A 17,565-nucleotide genomic window follows, 5' to 3' on the forward strand; every position below is an offset into this window, starting at 1 on the left:
CTTAAAAACATTTTTTATGCTATTTTGGTGCAGAAAACCAAATAATTAAGAAACATTATCAGTTCAAGAAAGTCAGGGGGTTCAAAGGACATCAGAAAGGAGAGTATACAGTGTGTGACCAAAAGGGGGTGAGCTCAGGAGATTTGGCGCTGTATTACTTTTGTTTGAAAAAGGGACTCACTATGTAACCCAGGCTGGCCCATGACTATCCTGCCTCCATGTCCCAAGTGCTAGAATTCTAGATGCCTACCACTGATGAGAGTTCCACAGAAGGGCACTTTTACCTCAGTAATGAATCTGGGAGTTCAGAGGCTATGTGAGAGGGAGGCCAGACACCCTGGAGCCACAAGGAGACCTGCGAGTTAGCCACCATGAAGGAGAAGAAAGAATTCCAATGAGAAGGATTCAACAATTCTCACTCAGATGGGTGAACCATCTGAGGGCAGAACCAAATCCATCAGGGCAAAAGGCATTTTTCAGGAAGCTCTAACAAATACTTTTATCTTTTTGGTAAAAAAATTTAGAGGAATACAACCCGGACATAAGAGGAATGTTTTGATAAAAGTTATTAATAACCCAATCAGAAACCAGAAAGCGTACTCAGCTAGTACACAAGGTGTTATAAATGAGACTCACTATTAACCTACACTGCTACTGCTCCCACTATGCCACCTTGCTCTGGGTCATCTCTCAGCAGCAGCCTCTGACACCCTGTCCACCACAATTGAATCACTGAAAGTCAATTCCATAGTACCTAAACTCTGGCCAATGTTAAATCATCCTAATTTGATCAGAATTGAGTGCCTGGGTGGAAAACGTGCCCAGATGAGGAGGAGTATTGTTCACACCTACTACATTGGGATTATTTATTATTCATTAAACCCAGAATTAAGACTGTTCACCAGCAACCTTACCTAGCTCTGGGGGCAGCACGGTCAGACGATTCCCCTGAATGTGGAGCTCCTTAAGCTGGGTCAGCTCGCCAACTTCCTTAGGCAGTGAGATCAGGTCATTATCCCGGAGGCTAAGCTGAATATACAAAAACAGGAAGTTGTCAAAACAATTTTTCAAGAAGAGTGCCCCATAGAAACTCGCCCAATGCCCTCTTTTCCTCTAAGGCTCAATCTTTTCAATTCATTTACAAGTGTCTGGGGTTAAACAAGAAACAGTATGAGGATCAGTGGTTCATTCCTGCAAAGCAAACCCTACTCCTGCTCAATTGACTTGATTCCACTTCTACAAGGCCTGCAGAAGTGAATTGATTTTCTAAGAATTTAGATAAATTACTTACTATCTGCAACTTCGTGAGCTTCCCAATATCTGGCGGCAGGATTTCAAAATCGTTGTCACTTAGATAGAGTGCACGCAGGGTGGCTGCAAATTAAACAGCAATATATAAACAGAGTGGCATGGAACCCGACCATTTGAGGTCTGATCAATACAAGGGAGTCAGCTTTGATTAATAACCCTGGCTTGGTGAAAAGCCTGTGACATACCTAGGGCTCGCTATAATAACAAGCAGGTCAAACTTAGATTTACTGGCTGATTGTGTGGCTGGTATGCCCAGGAAAGCATCTATATCTAAGGGGATTGACACAATTAACAACTCTGAGCACCACCTGACACAGTCTCAGTCCGTTTTCAGAAAAGGCAGCTATCGTTCTCTACTACTTCCGATTCACCTTTGGTATGCCATTTGCTTCTCAAGGACAAGAAGAACCACCATGCTGGCTACATCAGTATCTGGAGCAAAGGGCTCTGTCAATGAGAACAGACCTTTCTTAAGTAAAGAGAATGATGCTCAGAGTAAATAAACACACAAAGGGCTTTCCAGGGATGACACCATCGTCATCATCAAAGCTTACCTCTTCCATAATCGGACTAGTGCTGCTACTTGCTTCCATCACATTAATGACAGAAACACATGATGACAAGGGGGCTAAACTGATGGGTAGGGGGTCAAGAAGGTAAGCAGAACATCAGCAGTCACTTTGTTCACAGACACAAAAATGATGAGATGATCCCAGCTACCCAAAGCAAAAATCCTAGATCATCTATCAGCAAAAAACCCAGTAACATTAGATGTACTTAAAATATTTGTTTAACAGGTACCTAATTACATTCTAACACTTGGAATTTTGACAAATTATGTCAATGTATAGAACAAAGATAATTTCCTCCTTGGCCCAAGAAAATATTTTATAGTTGGTTTCATGTGCTTGAGAAAGTCTGGCAGAGGCAGTGAATGTGAGGTTAAAAAATGAAATTGTAGAGGCTACATCAGAAGTGTTAGATTTTCTAGTCTGGGCCTGGTGGCAGACACCTGTATCCCCAGCACTGGAGGATCAGTGCAGCCTGAGGCGAGGCTGAGCTAGGTTACAAGTTCCAGGACAAGTGCAGCTGCATAGTGAGCCCCTGTTTCAAATAAATAATAAAATAAATATAAAAATTAAAAATACCACCAGCAATAAGAAAAACCAAGACAGAATTTCTAGATATCACAGATATCACTGTTTACAGAAGCAGACGATCTCATTTAAAGGATGCAACTTCTTCCTAAATATTTGATGAGTTGCTGCAAAATCATTTTCCAAATTATCAAGAGTACCTACAGAAAGAACTTAAGAGAAGTTAAAAGTATAATCATCTATGATGAGAAAGTTCTCAACATTAGTTCGCTAGATAAAGCAGTCCTTTCGACGCAATAAGAGTTCTTTTAAAGGAAAAAAACAAAACAAGTCTTGAGTAGAAATTTTAAAAATTCTGTTAGCAGCTAATTAATGGGTCCTTTTATAAACTGTTTGGAGTGTCTTTGAGCAATATGCTTCAAAGAATTAGCAATAGGGGAAAACTTTTTCTTCTCTTTTTTCTTTGGCACACACGTCAAAAAGAAAATTAAATTTCTTAGCTAAATGTGAAACTTGATCTCATTTAGGTACAAAATCTCTGTTGGAAAGTTAATATGACATTGCCAAGTCTACTTCTGCACAGTGGTGTCAGGTAACTAAATATCAAATACAAATACTACTGAGTAAGGACTCTGTGCAGAAAAAACCATATATATCTAATAATTTCTCTTAAGAGTTTGGGCACTGACAAATAAATTTTCACTCTTAGAACACAAAGTACCATGTTACGGAGATTTATAGAACTAAAAGTTTCCTACTAAGGTAGAAGAAGTTTCCAGGAAGAGAATGCTCATTCAGGTTGTTGTAAGTCAGATCCAGGACCTCCAGAGCTGGGAGAGAGCCGAATCCTCGAGGCAGTGTGTTCAGCCTGTTCATGCTGTGGTTTGAGGACAGAAGGCACAAGTCACCACACAGAGCACGTATTCACATACAATACTGAAAACCTAACAGTGTGGGCCCGGTTTAATGGGCCAAAAACTCTAAAGAATGCCATGATTCTGCATTAATTATATGTTATTTGGTTGGTATTTAATTCCATCTATGTAAGTGAGTGACAAGAAAACAACTGACAGCATACAACGGATGATTTGGAAGATGTATGCACCGGGAGAAGCACCCAAATCAAGCTCTCTAACATGTGCCTCACTTCACACGCATCTTATGTGTGTGGTAAGAAAACAGATGTGCAAATACACACAAACCTACTCTCTTGGCAATTTTCAAACAGATCAAATATTATCATCACCATGGTGTATAACCCACCGCTTCCAGCACCCAGTGCTTTACTGGCCTGGTGACTTCTACTTTTTATGCCTCACATAGAGGAGTGTTTGCCTTAGTCCAATACTTCTACTCGGAGAGCCTGTGCTTGTGAATCGTAAGAAAATTTTTAGTTGCCATTTCTTCCACTAGGGAAATTCAAATACCACTTTTCATACAAACATACAAAACACCTGCCTGAAGAAAAATTTCCTTCCAAACGTAGAAGATGCATTGCAATTTGGGAACTTTTTGCTTTGTTTATTTATTTATTCATTTTAACGGGAGGAAAAATCAATTTTCTATTCTACAATTATATACTAATACACATAATTATCTCTAATTAGAATGGTAATTGCCAGGGCCTGGGGGAGGGGGAGGGCAATGAGCTGTCTCAGGTTTACAATATGAGAATATTCAGGAAACTGGCTGAAAATTCAGGAAAACAGCAATGTGAAAATGCTTACCGCAACTGAATTATATACTACAGAACCATTAAGATTTTATGATACAGACATATATATATGGAAATTTTTGATATTATTTTTAATCCTTCAAGACCCTTATTTTTCTTAATGTAGCTCTCTTTGAGAAAACTTAAAAGCCAGTTAAAAATACTACAATACAAGCTCCCAGACACTGAAAGGGAGGAGAGACTGGCACTGACTCTGATCATTCTAACAACAGACACAATCCGGTATGGCTCTACCAACCAGGCCTCAATAGAAATGACTGAGCAAAAGGGAACCCAAAAGAGGAAGGTAGATTTACATCTGTCAGTACAAGTCCGAGGCGGCCTTCACACCAGGCAAAAGAACATCCCTGACGATCATGAATTCCCAGGAATTCGGTTTGTGAAGCACATCCATGTGCTTCTTTTATTTGGTCCACCAGCTACCAAGTGTTCAGGAGATAAATTCTAGCAACAAACTAATTCAGAGTAGTTGGGCACCACGTGGTGCTCTATAGTGACGTTATCCTAGACACTATGACTGTGTCAACATGGAACCTCCCTCCATAGCTCATAATTCATGTAGAATACATGATGAATCATACTCCAAAACTGAACATATCAGAACTTCCTTTTATGCAGATCGCCAAAAACTCTTTCAGGCCCTCCAGCCATTGTAATAAACAGTAAATCACATAACTTTAAAAGGAAACTCTGGCTGAGTGTACCTTTCGGACTGTGAATGCACGGGCCCTAGTGGCTCTGCTAACGGTCTCCCAAGTGTGTGCTTCTGTTCTGCCGCTTGCACTAAGCAGCCTCTACAGCATGCCATCCCATGCTTTAATGTGCGTGAAAAAATCTTTATGCCATTTATGAACAGAAAGTTCTTTACTGAAACGTGTCTTAATTCCTTTTCCAATGAACTTAAAGTTTTGTTGAAACAGCAACCCCAACTATGGAGCTATGTCATTAAACACAGGTTTTGCATGCTCAATAAACTGAGAACCAACAATACAAACAACTCCAAATGGAACAAGTGTGTAATGAAAACATATTCACCAAGTCAACCATTTTGTCCTAGTCTAACTCAAACTCAACTGAACCAAGCCTGAGCTCGTCTTCCCAAACTTCTCTCCATCTCGAATTCCATTTTAGCTGCCCAGCCATAAATCTAGGCAACATCCCATCCCTTCCATAACTATCTTGGTCATGCTTCCTTCTATGTATTTTCCAAGTTAAATCCCTCCTCTGCCTCCACTGTCACTAATCTAGACCTACGAAAACAAAATGCATCCTCATTGGCCTCTTGACCTCTAGTCCAACTCCTTTCAACCCTCCCCACACTGAGCTTTCATACAAAACTCTGATCTCATCTGCTGGAAAAATTCCTCAACCATCTTTAGGACAAAATCTATAATCAGCACTCTACTATTTAATCATCAGGCCCTTTGCTAGCACCCTCAGTCCCCGACATCGCTGCATCTATTGGTTTGCAACTGGTTTCTCCAACTGTAATGTGAACTCCATGAAGGCTGGATGACCCAGTACTTAGAATGGCATCTGGTACCTGCTGGGACCCCAACAGCAGGCATTAGGTTAGAAGCAGGCATTCACAACTAGACATCTGACTCACCTGAATATTGCCTACTTCACACTTTAATCCAGTCACACCAATGAACTTTCAGTAAAACACCCAGAACTTGCACTGTTCTGAGCCTTGTAACGTGTCACTCTCTCACCTGAGATACCATCCTTTCACTAGCAAGTGAGAACCTCACCTACAGGCGAATGTGCTCTCTCCTCTCTTCCACCAGCCCCAACAGAACTGCAACCGCACTGTGATCATTTACAGTAGGCTCTGACTTCAAGTTAAGGCCCACACTGTGATATGTACCTCGGATCCCCTATCAGCCATACTGACAAGAATAAGCATCTACACAGTCAAGAAATTAAGAATAAATGAAACACAATGACAATAATCCCTAATGTGTCCTGCTAAACATGTACCAGTCGGTGTTCCTAATGATATATGGTTCAAACATATCATTATAATATTAATATGTTATATATTATATACACATATACAAATAATATCCTTATAATATTGTTATATATTATATATACACATACAAATAACTGTATGACTAGCTAACTGTAAACAAATATCCATCTAGTTTTAGCTATTTGCATACTAATTTACCATAGGACTTAATCATGTGTGTGTGTTTGTATATGTTGTGCGATATATGTGCATGTGTGCCTGTGTGGGTTTATGTACCTATGTGTGCAGGTCAGAGGGAGACACTGGGTGTCGTCCTCAACTACTCTACCCCTTATTTTTTGAGACATCTTATTAAACCTTAAACTTGCCATTTTGGCTATGCTGAGTGGCCAGCAAGCTTCCAGAGTCACCTGTCTTTCCTCCTCCAATGCTGAGATTACAGGCACGTGTGACTATGCTCGGCCTCTACATGGGTACTGGGGTTCTGAACTCAGGTCCTCTAGCTTTCACAGCAAGCACTTTTATCCACTGAGTCATCGCCTCAGCTCCAGAACTTACTGATACCCCAAATCAAGAACTAAATGTATGATCTTTCCTTTTCTGTTTTGCAGAGAGGAAAAAGTCCAGTTCAACATTAAACAAAGGAGAACATTCTCCTGTAAAGTAACATTACGCCCTCCTCTCAACTCTACCGACTCTCGCAATTAAGGGCAGATGCACATAGCTCTTGGGCTAGTTCTTTTAGCCAGAGTAAGCTTCAAATACAGCTTTTTTTGTTTATTTTTGAGACAGGTTCTCCCTGTAGCCCTAGCTGACCTGGAACTTCCTATATAGACCAGGCTGGCCTTGATCTCACAGATATCCACCTGCCTCTGCCTCCTGAGTACTGGGATTAAAGATGTATAGCACCATGACCGGCTCAGAGTGAACTTCAAAACAAAAATGTCCAACTAAACTCCCCCCACTGAAAGAATAGACTAACAATCATTTCATGAACTTCCTATGGAATGGATAAGAACCAGCTTCTCATGCCACATAGTTCACTAACCTAACTGCCACATCTAATGGCTACAGTTTAATGAATTTATTACTTTGCATAGAAAAAATGAAACATGAACAGGCAATTTCATCCTATAATTCCATCTAAGATGGAATTCAAAAGCCAAAGTTCCGCTGGGTATATGTGGGGTCTGATCAATGGCGGTGGGGGGGGGATCCCCTTTACTCAGCCATCAAACTGAGACAATCAGGAGCAAGCTGCTTAACCCCCTTGGGAAGTTTGGCTGTCTCTCTGTGAAAAGAAATCACTACAGCCTGCTCTCTCCACCTCCCAAGTATAGACGGGCTCAGTGCTGGCACGAGGCCTCTGAAACCTGCAGAGCAATAGAGGAATACAAGGTGTCAGTATTAGCCCTCACTACCTGCTGCTCGGTTCTGCAACCTCAGTGGAATCAACTCCCCTCTCACCCTGGCATAAAGGCAGAGCTTTCCACGCTCCTGGAACAGAAGAACGGCAAGAACTCATGAAGCAGCAGGAAGAGCTGCTTCAAGGCAGGAAGCTGTCTATGGACTGTTTCTACTTAATACACAGAGGGGAAACATCGAGGCATATTACAGTTTATCTGAACAGCTAATGCTACGCAAGTAAGTGCCTTCATGGTCAACATAACTGAAATAAAATTTTATTAGAAACAAAATACTGTGGGGAAAAAAGCTCTCCTGATTGTGCCAACAATTAGCTCCTCAATTAGTTCTCAAATAGATAAGCACTAACAGAGACCACTGAAAGGACATATTAAAACAGTAAACCTTTTAAAACCCAAAACATAAAAAGAAATTAGAAACCCACTTCTCTTGTGCACCAAAAATACAAATAGTGTGCGTCGCTTGCCCACACCCTGCACTTCCTCCAACCCTCTGCCCAGCAGTCATTTCCTTCACCCTTGTCCAATGCTCACCCAAGGTTTAGGTGTTTGAGTTTCTGCAGGCTGCTGATCTGGGTGGGCAACTCTTCAATCTGGTTATTGAAGAAGTTAAGCACTTCCAAGTTCTTCAGTTCGGCTACGTTTGGGGGCACAGCTGTAGGAATAAAGATGTCAAGTGTGAATGCAGGGTGCAAAGGACAGCATCAACACACTTTCCTTTCAAATGAAAGGGAGAATAAATGCCAAGGTGATCATCAAATTCACACACCGGTCTGATTTATATTTGGCAGGTTTATTTATTTTCTTAGGTGATAGCTCACAATCAAGTGGAAGTGGAAATGTTTCTTTTTAAAGCATTAGATAAAATTACCCAGCATGGCTTGCTTCTGCTGGACAGTAAGGATGGAAGGAGAAATAAAGGAATAAAATGAATTCCTATGCCATCAACAGCCTCTAAGTAAACAGCAACACTGAGCACACTTTTCATGGCCACAAGTCTAACAGCTACAATCATTTTCTTCCTTTGGGTTTCCTGGCACCTCCAGAAGATGACAACTAACCCAGGTCCTTTCCTGAGGGTCCATTCAGGCTTTTAAATAACCCTGTAACTGAAGAGTAGTCCTCTTTAACAATCCATTCAATCACAGTTTAAGTTCAACCTGAACATAAAATAGTCACAGTACCTAGTTTCTGATTTTGTCCTCTGAGTAATTTACTTTGATCAACACACATAGACACACACACACACACACACACACACACACACACACACACAAAGTCAGACTAGCAACTGATCAATACATTCTTCTTATGCAGAAATTCAAAGAGCCAATCCAATAGCATGCTATGGACACAGATCACAGGTGAAGATGACCCAAAAGGCACACTGGAACAGTCTTCCTTACCGATATTCTATGCCTGAGAATACTAAATTCAAAGCCAAATGTATTCTTACCTCAAAAGAATAGTCAGCCTGCAGTATCTGCTACTTTGGGGGGCACAGGGAACAAAAATGTTGAGTGTGAATTCAGAGTGTAAGAGACACAAACAGCACCTTTCCTTTCTAATGAAAATGAAATGGAACTCCAACATAACCATTTAACTCACATATAGCTCTGATTTCCTTATTACCGAGTCGAATCCAGGATTCAATCAATTGTGATCAAAAATACTTAGGGAAAAAACTTACCTATAGAGAACTTACACCAACTTTTTCTTGTTATTATTTCCTAAACAATACAGTGCAACTATTTACAAAGCACTTGCATTGCTTTGGATACTATAAGTAATCTAGCAATGATTTAAAGTATATGGAGGATATCATGGGTGATACGCCGGTACTAAGCCGTTTTATATAAAGGATTTGAGCAGCCCTGCACTTTATATTAGGGACTTGAGCATCCCTGGATTTTGTTAGCCACGGGCTCCTGTGATCAACCCCAAACAACAATGGGAGAAAACTGCCTCACTCTAAATTGGCAGCAAAAACAGTAACAATTTTCAACAAACTGTAATTGGCCTATCCTACTTGCTATTTAATTTTTCTGCAATGACACGTGTGCTATGGAGCTCATCCATGATTCATGTGAACTCTAAATCTAAAACTATTCAGGTCACTAAAAGCACTGACATGGCCTTGAATCCAGCATAAGCAAGTGGGTCATGCCCGATGTCAACAGTGTTTGCTTCCCATCCCACCAGCTTCCTCCTTCCCTTCCACACAGAAGCCTGGGAAAGTCACCTCACTAGCCAGCCTGCCTGCCTGCCTGTCTCTGGGTCAAACCTAAGCTCAGAGGCAGGAGCACCTGTGCTTAGGACCCTTGAAAAGGTGAATGAAAGTCCCAGGCATGCATCTGAAATAGGGAAAGAAATATTGGTTCCAAGAACACCAGCTGGCTGCTCCCAGGACGGCACAGGGAGAGGACAGGTGCACTGTGCGTTTCAGCTTTGAATCATCATTTTCAACACTAAGAAATACCCAAGGTATTCAGGACCTAATTTCTTTAACAGGGAATGTTTGGGGCATCATAAAGGAAATGCTTTACTGGATGGAGAGACTGTGAAGAACAAAACATGGTGTGGACTATGCCATGGGCAGGCAGTTGTGGTCCCCTCATCGGGACTTGTATTAACTCCTGAAGTGGCTAGAGGGAAAGGGACCAATTTTTATCGAGGAGCCTAGGCAGCTGGGAAAAAAAAGTTCAAATGACTCTTAGATACAAATGCTCAGAACCTAACTTGCACAGCATGGCTGCAAAAAGCACATTTTGGGTGTGAACACTTCTGTGCAAATGAATGATGTTCATTTTATACAAGCAATTACCCAGAGAATCATCAGATTGGACCTTCGGGTCATCGGTTCCCTCCACAGACCAGTGGTGAAATGCCACTGCCAGAGCCCTAACACTTTCCCCTGGTCCACCCTCCAGCGACCACCAGGTCTCCTCCCACCACAATGATCTGATTAGCTTGAAGAGCAATAAGGAAAGTTAGTGAAACCCAGAGAAAATGATGATCTCAATTTAGCCACAAACCAAGAATAATGTGGCCAGAATTACTGCCGCCTCCCCAAACTTACTCTGCCAGTGCAATTAAATGTTGGTCTAAAGGTATCGCCTCTTTGACAGGATGAGAGATTATTTCACTCTCCTTGCTAAATCAACCCAATTTAAAACCACCAATTATGCTAAATGTGATTTAGGACTTTGTTTTGTGGACAGAAATAATAATCCCACATTCAATTTACCAAACCTCTCCCAATCTTTTGGTGTGCATGTGAATTTGCTGTGTTAAGACTCCATTCACGCTGGAAGGGAAGAAAAATGCATAGCTAATATCCACGCCTAAAATACAGAATTTTTTCACCAGCATGGTAAAAAAAAAAAAATCAAAAAAGGATAACATGCAGACTTGTCTGAACGGGAGACCATGCCTCCAACCAATATTCAGAAAACGCCCATCATGTACAGGCCCCATGCGCCTCATGTCTGGAATGGAATGCTTTTCAGATAAAGTAAGGTGGTCATGCTATGCTAGTCAAAGAAAGTAAGTTACAAAAGAAGGGTTATCATAGTCTAAATGCAAACAGGGCCAATGTTGGAAAGCCAGCTAATCCCAACAAAACCATGACAAATAACAGGGTCAGCACCACAAAGCCTGTGGTGAATAAATCATGTATGTACATGGCACAAACAATTCCAACTATTATGAAAAGGCAAATACAAAATTTCACCTAAATTCTCTCCTGGAACTTTTCAAGGTGTTTGTAGGACACATTAGCAAATGAAGCATTTGAAAATATAATTAAAGGAGCCAGCAAGATGGATCAGTGAGTAAAGGGGCTTGCTGCCGAGGCTGGGAACCTGCGTTCCATCCTGGGACCCACATGGTGGCAAGAGAAAACCAACTCCTGTAAGTTGTCATCTTACCTCTGTATATATACCATGGTGTGTACATACCCACAGAAACACAGGCACACAAAAATAAATAAATAAATAAATAAATAAATAAATAAATAAGTGGAATTAAAGATTTTAAAAGAAAATGCAACTGAATAGCATGGATCAATGTATCTTTTATTATGACTCTGAAACATCTCTTCTCCATCCAGCAGGCAGCACGAATGGCCCAGCTGCACCAGCATGGTCTATAGACAACACAGAGCTGATCTCATACAAGCGACAGAGGAGCCTAGGGCTGACTCAGACCTTGTCCTTATTATATTTCTCCTTATTTAATTCACAACCTCTCTAGGCCTCAATTTCCTCAAGTATAAAAGGAGAAATCTGAATTTATAGTCATTCTAAATCTCTTCTACCTGCTTTTAATATTTTATGAGTCTAAGAAAAGATGGGTTGTGAAAACCAATGATAATAGATTTAAATAATGCAACAATGGTGTCCCCAATTAGGATGCTCAGTCATGTAGAACTTTGCTTATGACAAAGAATTTACTAGCTTTTTTTTGTCTTGTCAATGACAGCTCCTTCAATTTTGAGAATTCAGTTGCTCAATTTGGGAGAAAGGTACTAATCATTTTCAGGCACCTCGAGGCTCCCAAAGGTCACACTGTGTTCCAACAAGAGGACCCCACCACCCTTTCCAGTCCTGTCATACCAGACATTAAGCTCAGAGTCTGTTTTCAGAGTACAGAAACATAAACCAAATAAATGTTTCATCGCTAAGTTCTTTTTATCAGGTACTTTGGTCACAGTAATGCAAAAGCAACTAATATAATTGCTGATTTCATTGGTCACACTGTTCCAACCTGAAGATCTGGACAATCAATCCCATTTGCTCAATGGCTCCCATCCTCCCCATTTCTACCACAGAATGTTCTATTGGACCAGTGATGCTCTACAGCAGTGGCTCTCAAGACCAGAGTACAAATCTTGAATACCAGAAGACTCCCAGAAACACAGAAGGGTACCCTAGAGTTTCTCACTCAGTGGGGCAGGGGTGGTCCTTGGAACCTACATTTCCAACTAGTTCTCAGGGGATGCTGATATGCTCTTTTTCAATCCCTTGGTGCCATGAAGATCATGACTCCAATGCACGTGTCCGTTACCACACACAATCATAGTGATGACTGTATAATCACCAGTTTTACTCAAATTAGGCTTGTATTAAGCCTCAGGATTGATAAAAAGTGAAAGAAAAAAATAAAGGCATACTTGAGACTAATCCACCCAACCTGCATGCTACTATCACAACCATTTCTGGCCAACTCTAGCTTCCCTTACATAGTTTCTCATGGAAAAAGCAGTGCTGGCTAGGATGGATAATACACAGAGGTAGAAAAGCCATGAATCCTCTCATCCATTGAATGAAGCACTCAGCAGCAGCATCATGCCCAGTGTGCTCCTATCGAGAGGACGCTATACTTCTGACCTCTTAAACACCAGGGCCCAACAACAGCATGCTGGGTATGGAGACATGGCATGTGACTGGCTTGGGTGGGTGCAGTCAAATTCATGGGGCTTTTTTGTGCAAAAGCATCTTGGCCCCCCTGAGACTGAGAAACAAAACTGTGAAGAGTGACAGGCTCTGGGAACAGCAGGCACCATGCAAAGCATACGGCTGGGAGCTCTGCCTGGGTGCAGCCCACGGAAGGCCCAGGGGGTCATATACTGGTCGTTAGAGCCATATGGTTAACACTGACTGTGGGTCCTCTGCAGCTCCAGAAGGGCAGCTAATAGATCGTGCACCATGTTAACACCCACGCTGCCAGGAAGCCAGGAACAGCTTAGAACATGTGGGTTTCCATCAGAAGAGCAGGCATGAAATCCGGAGCTGACCGCCACCACCCCCTCCACCAAAGTTCTGGGTAGTGACGGCCACACTCTGCCAGATTACTTTTGAGGAAGTACCAAAAACTGCTTTGAGCTCCAGTGACTACTGGACTTAGATTGGGCTGGAATACAAGAGAACCCAGGCCTTACGCACCTTTTAAAGATGTGCAGTCATGATTCAGCCTTTGTCTCCTTTCTGGGAAGCCAGTGACAGTGTCTTCCCACAAGGACAAAAGGGAGACCCAGAGTGATACCTCAAGAGCTCAAGGGCCTGTGCACAGCAAGGGCATTGGGGTAAAAGGCCCACCGGAGTGGAAGGGCGAACACTGTTCCTTCCCGACCGTTCCTAGGGACACAAGCTCAGCAGTCCCCAACAATGTTAATGGGAAAAGTCAAAGCAAAGTAAACAAGCAGCCCTGCTTCTAAACTTTGACATACTAAGAACATGCTACAGGGCCAGTGAGATGGTTTAGTGAGGAAAGTGTGTGCCACAGAAGTCAGAAGCTGAGTGTGCTCTTCCTCGGAAGCCACTTAAACACAGATGGAGAAAAACAACTCCACAAAGTTGCTCTCAGAACTCCACATGTACACTGTGGCACAAGTCCCCCCATACAATAATAATAAGTAAAACTTTAAAAATAAATAACAATATTTTGGCTATGTTGATAACAAATGAAAATATTTGGTCTTAACAATACTACAGGCTTTTACTGCCTTTTTAAGATAGAAAAGAATAAAGAATAGTAAAGAATATGAAGTTAGCTCGTTTTTACAATAACGTTTCCAGAAATAGTACCAAAAACAAAAAAATGCATGAAAATGAACACGATTTCCCATAACATACATGACGTAAGGGAGACAACCATTTAAGAGAAAAGAGAGCCAACATTAATTTGAGCCACATTTAGCAAGTAGGACACTGGATAACGTAAAACCGCAGGCCTGTTAATCCTTTCCAACCACAGCTAGGAACCATCCGTCCAGTCACACCAGAGGTAACGTCTAGACTAATTATATACAGCAGTTCCTACAGCAAATTAGGAATCATAGCCTTCGATGCCATTTTAATGATCCCATGTAAAAGGATCTTTACTCTTACACACAAATAATTATGCTCTTCAGAATTTTATATACAAAAAAAGGTCATTTGAACTTAAAGAGTGATAAATTACCTTTGTTTTGTGGCCAAAAACACAAGGTAGATAATGAGCTAATTACATATTACTGTAAGAGTCTGAACTTCAAAAATATACCAATCATAATTGGCTTCACGGATTTTATGGGATTTCCTCCAAAGTACCCATTAAAGCAGTGAATTACGGTAGTTACAGGCTATTTAAAAACATAAAGTTTATGAAACACTGAAGCAAGTTCTCATTTAAAAGGTTCTGCATGTCCCTGAAGGCAAAAATAAAAATTCACAAACTAAGTATACACCTCCATAATGCCATCATCTCCCCAAATATTACAAGACGCACAGGTAACAATGGTGGCTCTGCCTTTGGTTAATCAACAGGCATTCGCTGAGCGCATGTGCCCAAAGGCGCACACATTTCACAGGCCTCCTTAGGATTCTGCAGCTTAAGTAATTTTAGGAACCCAAAATATCCCTGAGTTAATCACTGAAAAAAAGAAAAAAACAATGGTTTCCCTCGCCAATGGCAGCACTGAGAATGATCAATTACACAAAAATTAGGGGAAATGGTATAAGCAAGAGCTAAGGCAGATTTTATAATATAAAACCAAATATACAAAAATGTGTGTCCCTGAGCTATAAAAAGTGTGTGTGCATAACCAAACAAGACTCCTAAAGAGCTCACAGGCATGGGCTGCTTCCCTTCTGGATACAAAAATTAGTCAGTGTCTGAATCTTGCATTAAACAGAGAGAAATAAGAATTGTCTGGGCTGTCTTCAAGAGGACTCACAGACCTTGAGTTCTGCCCAGACACACATTCCTAATTCACTGGGTCCTAAGTACGTTTCTCCACTAACAGTCATACATCAACGGAGAGCTTTAACTGGGGCACTGGGTGGGAGAACCAATCCCCAAAAGAGAGGACATTGCACTGGATGGCCTGGGAAGGAAGTGACATCTAGTGAAGGGGAAGAATAGGGCAGAGGTCCTGCTAGGAAAGATACCTAAGAATTTTTGAAACACCAAGAGAAACAGGAGGGAAGGAACGTGGACGGTCCTCCGTGAAGAGAGGAGCCAAGCTTGGGGTTATAAAAAAAGCTACTTAGCCTCTTTGATGTGCATATACATTATCATGTGTAATATACAATATAGCAAATGAACACATATGCTTAATATGTAATTATCAACACTAAAAGGCAGACAGTGCTTAAGTCAAACCTGCACATATACACACAGCATGCTTTACCAATAGTTCTGTCTTCTTTACAACTATTACTTCAACAAGTGGCCACGCAGCATTGCTTCTCTTTCTATTAGACCACATGTTTAGATGCTGAGACAAAGAGTAATTGTATGACTAGGGAAGGAAAGAACAGTAGAGGAAGAGGGCCAGAGAGAAATCCACACACCCATGCAGTGGCTCCAACCTCCTCCCTCTAACTGTACCAATGCTGCCTTCCAACCTTAGCAACTCTCTCTGGTTTTCTACTTGAAATAAGTAAAGACCTAGGGCCACAGAAACATTTGGTGCAAGGAGATTTGAGTTTCACTGCTTGGGATAGTTAAACTGCACACATATATCACCTATAGAAGCCACAGGGAAATGGAAACACAGAGACAGCAGGCCCAGGGAAGCCCTTCCGGCTCCACTCATTCAACCACACCACCTTAAGTCCAATGCCTCTACTCAACATAGAGCCTAGTTCAGTGAATGCTACGTCACCTGTTTTGTTTCATAACACAGTTATTCCAAATGTGAGGTGTTGACCTTAATAAGCCAATATACTTCTACTTTATATGCCATGCAATGCTCGTTCGTTTAGAGGGAGAAGAGGGCGTAGTGGCAAAGACTAGAGCTCATCTAAGCTTCCTGAAGGACGGCAAGATTTGGAAAGGGGGCGGGAACTTCAGAGACGAAAATAATCGGGTAGGTTAAAAAAAAAAAAAAGAAAAAAGAAAAACTCAGGTGAGGAAAAAAGCTCAGATTTAAACAAAGTCCAAATTTTACTGAGAATTAATCATATCAGAGCACCTCTGACTTACTAGGCTGAGTGACAGAGAAAAAGACAGAAATGAGGTAAACATTCACAAGGATTTTAGTAGCTAAAAATATATATATATATGTATATACATATATATGTATAACCATATTCTACTCAAGACTGGGGGCTACAAGACCAAATTCTTATTTTAAAAATGTAAATTTAAGGGGCTGGAGAGACGGCTCAGCGGTTAAGAGCTCTGACTGTTCTTGCGGAGGACACAGGTTTGATTCCCAGCACCCACATGGGAGCTAACAACTGTCCCTAACTCCAGCTCCAGGGGATCAGAAGCCCTCTTCTGACCTCTGTGGGCACTGCACGACACAGGTGCACATACACATATGCAGGCAATACAGTCATACACATAAAATAAAAATAACATTTAAAAATGTCAATTTAAGCAATAAGGTGGCACACATGAACACTTTTTAAACTCCATGAAGACAATGTTTCAGCTGGGAGTGCAGCTCAGTGGTAGAGCACGTTCACAGCATGTCCAAGGCCAGCACCAACAAAAAAATTAATAGATAAATAAACTGATTAAAAGAATGAAGGCATGGTGTGGTGGTGTATGCCTTTAATCTCAGCACTCTAGAAGCAGAGGCAGGCAAATCTCTGTGAGATCGAGCTCAGCCTGATCTACATAGCAAGTTCTAGGCTACCTGGGGCTAAAGGAAGACCCTGTCTCAAAAGGACCAAACAAACAAGCAAACCAAAACCCAGAAACAAACCAAAACCAAAAAGAACAAGTTTCACATTTTAAAGGTCTTACAGAAATTTCTTTTTTTTTTTTTTAATTAAAAGAAGCATTTCATTACAACAGCATTAACCTATTCAATAACATTTTTCTGAGCTAGGGTACATCTCTTTCAAAATTGGCTGTACATTTCTAGGTTTACAGATGAATTATTACACTTATAAAATCTTATACTCATTATAAACTCTCTAAGAGATAAAATTAAATTAGGTTCCAATGTTTAAAAAAGATCTCCTCTTCATTGTCAAAACACACAGTTTCATACAGAAAAATTCATTCCAAGCCTATTGACAT

General features: G+C 41.1%; 1 protein-coding gene across 3 annotated transcripts in view; it reads right to left on the reverse strand.

Annotated features, from left to right (window-relative positions):
• The window catches only part of Rsu1 (Ras suppressor protein 1), a 229,299-nt gene that overhangs the window by 171,608 nt on the left and 40,126 nt on the right, over positions 1–17,565 (reverse strand). For all 3 annotated transcript variants that reach the window (XM_029563956.1, XM_029563957.1, XM_008833892.3), the window contains 4 exons: positions 8,080–8,200; positions 3,167–3,285; positions 1,292–1,374; positions 915–1,029 (listed from right to left, as the gene is read on the reverse strand). In XM_029563956.1, coding sequence (XP_029419816.1) covers positions 915–1,029; positions 1,292–1,374; positions 3,167–3,285; positions 8,080–8,200 — 438 coding nt within the window. The remainder of the gene's footprint in view (positions 1–914; positions 1,030–1,291; positions 1,375–3,166; positions 3,286–8,079; positions 8,201–17,565) is intronic.

This window comes from Nannospalax galili, unplaced genomic scaffold, assembly GCF_000622305.1.
Source record: "Nannospalax galili isolate Female #2095 unplaced genomic scaffold, S.galili_v1.0 scaffold976, whole genome shotgun sequence".
Taxonomy (NCBI): domain Eukaryota; kingdom Metazoa; phylum Chordata; class Mammalia; order Rodentia; family Spalacidae; genus Nannospalax; species Nannospalax galili.